The sequence below is a fragment of the Nestor notabilis genome, unplaced genomic scaffold (genome assembly GCF_000696875.1).
Source record: "Nestor notabilis isolate BGI_N333 unplaced genomic scaffold, ASM69687v1 scaffold20118, whole genome shotgun sequence".
Classification (NCBI taxonomy): domain Eukaryota; kingdom Metazoa; phylum Chordata; class Aves; order Psittaciformes; family Psittacidae; genus Nestor; species Nestor notabilis.
In genome coordinates this window covers 11,558-15,867 of record NW_009941750.1, presented here as the reverse complement: position 1 = coordinate 15,867, position 4,310 = coordinate 11,558, and the positions used below count along the sequence as shown (strand labels likewise).

Here is a 4,310-nt window from a genome sequence, read left to right as displayed (position 1 = left end):
TGCCAAGCACGGGACTTCACCATGAGAGGGACTTCTTCAGGAGGTGTGGGCCTGTCTTCGCACTCACCCAGCTCAGAGCTGTGGTGTGAGGCAGACACACACGCTGCGGGTGTCTGGTCGTGCGGGACAGCACAGCCCTGCCGCCGGTGACACCGCCAGGGAGAGGGAGACGTGGTCTTGCCCTGGCCTCAGCTTCTTGTGCTGTTTGGTGACCATGCAGTGAACCGGAGCACCGGGCTCCTCTGGGATACACCAACCCCTTTTCTTCTGGGTTAGTGTTCAGCTTGTCACGTTCACCGCAGCAGTGGGTGAACGCTTGCTGCTTACGAGGGAGAAGGTGATGGAGGACGAGGGGACCATGCTGCTTAATGGCAGTGCTGGCTTAAGCCAGCACTAAAACTACAGTGTGAGACAGGAATACCTAGCTGAAAAGGCTTCTTAGGAACTTGAAAACCTCCAAGCGTGAGAGCTCGGTTCAGTTGGCTGTGGTGTGCTCTGATAAATAACAGTGGGTGTTTAAAAAACACCAGCATCATGAAAGTAACTGATTCTTCCAGAAACTCTTAATATTTCTCAGTATCTACAATGTGGTGTGGTTTTCTCGTGTCCCCAGTGCAAACGCGGGAGGACAGGAATCCCCTTTGTCTGGTTTTGGATGTTACCTCACACAGCAATGCTTTTCTTGTAGCCAGGGCTCTTGGGGTAAGCATTAGTGCTGCTGTCATAGTGGCAGCGTCAGTTGTTCAGCTCTGGAGGTTCAGCACAGGCTTCTCTCAGTGTGAAGTACCTGCCAACACTCAGCAGAGGCCAAGAAGGGCAGTGTGGGGAGTTTTGGGTTTGGTTTTTCCCAGATCTCCTCTGAGTCAGCGCCTGAGAAAGCCAGGTGCAGGTACTTCTGGAAAGGGGCAACCCCTGGCCTTTGTGGAATCCTTTCTGAGCCCTGTGCCCATCCTGCAGCCTCTCTGATGTTCCTCCTGAACTTGAGGATCCCTCTGTGCTACTTCATTCTAGGGCACGCAGGTTTCCCCAGGGGCAGGCAGATCTGGTTGAATGGGCATGCATTCTTAGCAAGAACCATCTGGCAGTCTCCGAAATGGGGCAGAGCAATGGGAGAGTAATGCTAACTCCAAAACCCAACCCCATGGGGCAAGAAGAGGTGAGCAGAGTCAGGGATGGACGATAGGCTGGAGTTTGGCTACCGTAATGTGTTTGTTGGGAGGAGCGTGCCTGTTGTACTCTGTACTCTGTGGGTGAGAGGTGGAAGGTGGTGGAAGAATGTGAAGGGGATCCAAACTTTGGCAGCAAAGGGCAGCAGAGGCAGTGCCAGGCTGCCCAGAGGAGCACTGCATGTCCCTGCTGCCTGATAAACAGACCTTGGAAGGCATGTGTAGGCTTTGGAGTTTGCTCGGAGGCTGTCCCAGGGAGGAGAGGTTGAGCGTGTGAGTGCTGAGCCCTGGGCCAGCAGCAAGGGGCAGACTTCGTGGGCTGGCTCTGATGTAGCTCTTTTCTCTTTGGGGTGCAAAGGCTTGGCACCAGGAGCACTTGAGACATGCAGCTACCAAAAACGGTGACACGTGAGTGTCGCATCCATCTCAGATGTGTGCTGCAGAGCACCTCAGCACTCCTCTGCAGTTAAGAGCTGCTCATGCACTGCCAGAGAAGTCTTTAGCTCTGCTTTTGAGGTCAGGGATAACCAAGGCAGTGGTCAGGCCTTTTGGTGACAAAGTGGGGCTGGAGCAAGCTGGCATGACACTCCCCTCCTCCTTCTCCCGATTCTGGGAATCTGAGCCTGTGGCTACAAGCCCTGGCTGGCCCTGGGCAGGTTGTGGTAGGTGTGCACTGGGTAAATGGCCTTTCCCCACACTGGCCCCTTTCCTCACCAGCAATGCCAGGAATTGGGTTTTCCCAGCACCTACCTGCAGTCAGTGCTTTCATTTGCTCTGCTCTGACAGTGCAGCTCTGTCCTGCTCAGCCCTTCCCAGCAGGAGCAGCCCAGGGCTGGCAGCAGCCACCATGGGGATGCAGCCACTCGTGCCTGCTGGGGACCCCCAAGGACCAGCAGCATACCCTGGTCTTCAGGAACCACAGCAGGGCCAAGGCACAGGTCGTAAAGCACTTTGCCTGTTCTAGCACCCAGGCTGTGTCTGTCTTTCCTTAGCATTTAGCATGTTGTAGCAAGAAACCACAACAGTTTTTCTACAGTTACATGAATATACTCAAGGTGGGAAGCACTGAAAGGAATGTTTTGACTCTGACTAGGCTTTCTGTTTTTCTCTTCTTCCAGGAATATGAGTCTCTCGAGCAAGAAAATACCTCTCTGAGAAGAGAAATTGGAAAGCTAACAGATGAAATGAAACACTTGAGTGAAGTGTTGAAGGATCATGAGAAGATCTGTCCACTATTGCACTGCACCATGAACTTTGTGACCGTACCAAGGCCTGATGCACTCACCAGCTGCCTGCCGAGATGAGAGCCTTTAAATGGGATGTGTGAAAGTGCCATTAATGGGGGATCTGAAGAACTGCCTACTTACGGTACAAGTCTTCCATCAAAGGGGACTGGACTCGACCATACAGCTCTTCTCCACATTGAAGTGTTACAGCCTTCTGAAACTCAGGAAAACACCAGTATGGAAAAAAGACAATTTGAACTACGGCTTCTTATTTGTTAGAATCTTTGAGCCACAGTTTTGCATCCAGAAATGTCAGTGTGGTAAATTCCACCATCATGCAATGGGATGGAGACAGGGAAAAGTACCCACCCTGGGCTGGGATGCGTTTCTCCCACACGTCCACTGCCAGTAACCCTTTGTCACTTGTCATCCATGTATATCATGTTCTGGCTGCTGTTTTTTCTTTACTTTAAATAGTTTTGGTTAATAAAAGTGATGTCCTATCTTTATGATGTTCTCCACCTTCTTTGATACTCAGTGTCCTTATAACATCTCTACTTTTTCTTCACTGTTCAAGTCCAAATTCTAATGCTGATCTTCCTGTCAGTTGTTTTAGTACTTGTTGATTGCCTCTTCCTTTTTGGAAGTGTTGTATCAAATGAGTTTTCCCTATCTTTATTTCTTTAATATCCCCAACCATCCATCCTGCCAGTGTTACTTCTTGGAGTGGTTTATATCCCAAAATACAGCGTGGTCAGTTTCTAATGATGGTTGTCTGCTCTGTGTGGAAGCCAAGTGAAGCAGAGTTTACTGGTTCTACACATTGTTTTAAAAAGCAGATTTTAAAATTACTTTTTTTTTTAATGTACTCACTGGAAATTAACAGATCTCTTTATCCTTCATCTTGCATATTGCTTCTGGAAAGTGATGTCTATGGATAGAACAAATTGAGTTTAGCAAAGCATTTTGCTCTATGTCCACACTGAAGATGTTTGATAACTGCTTGCAAGAAAAACATTGTCTTTGTTAGAATTATGACAACGTTGATGAGAAATATACAGAACTATGTGTTTTCCTTCTCTGAAGATTCCTAGTAGTGCCGAGCTCTAGAAATAGAAATGCTGTAGCCTGGGTTCCAGCAAAGAATGTTTTTCTCACAGTATTTCCCAGTCAAAGAGCACCTCTGGATAATAAGAAGCTCGACCCCTTTGCCAACTCTCACTTCAGCATTTGGATTCTTTTCAGTTCAACTCGTGGGATTGATTTCTCCCTTCACCAGGATCGTAGCATTTATCAGCAGAATATGATCTGAAATGGCTGAAAGATCTTTCTTTCTTCTTTAGCTTCTCGAGTAGAATGGAATTGGGGAAACCCTGTGGCCAACTTTGCCTTCTAAAGGGCCCTCTCCTGTCATTGTCTTAGGGTAGAAACTCAAATAACGGGTGTGAGCTGCTGGCTTCTTTAAAAGTTCTCATTGGGTTGTCACCAAGAGAATTCTCAGCATTTGCAGAAGCCATCTACAGCTTTCAGAGTTCCTTATGGCCCTGCAAGAACTGAGTCATCCTGCAGAGTCCCTGCCAAGGAAAAGGAAAGTTTCGGAGCACTACAGAATATCCATTTTGGATAACATCCTTGGTATGCATCTGTGTGTCAGCCCTGAGAAAGGATCTTTAGCATCTTCACCTGCTCACCTGTGTTCCATCGGGCCCTGGATGCTGCTGTGTAATTTGGGCACAGTAGAGGTGTCATGGAGAAGAAGGGGCACGGTGGAAATGAACAACATTCACTCTGGGAGGAATTTGTTATAGCTTAGGATGGAGTGAGAGAGGATGTCTCACATCTCTTAACTACGTGTGTGCAGCTGAGCTGAGGCTGGGAATTGAAAGTAGCTAGTGAAGGTTGGGGCTGGTGCAAAATC

At 48.4% G+C, this 4,310-nt stretch overlaps 1 protein-coding gene across 1 annotated transcript in view; it reads left to right on the top strand.

Annotated features, from left to right (window-relative positions):
* LOC104410791 (basic leucine zipper transcriptional factor ATF-like 3) overlaps positions 1-2,470 on the top strand; it is a 2,702-nt gene extending 232 nt beyond the window's left edge. Inside the window, exon 2 of the mRNA XM_010021051.1 lies at positions 2,230-2,470. Coding sequence (XP_010019353.1) covers positions 2,230-2,470 — 241 coding nt within the window. The remainder of the gene's footprint in view (positions 1-2,229) is intronic.
* Positions 2,471-4,310: the final 1,840 nt, after the last annotated feature.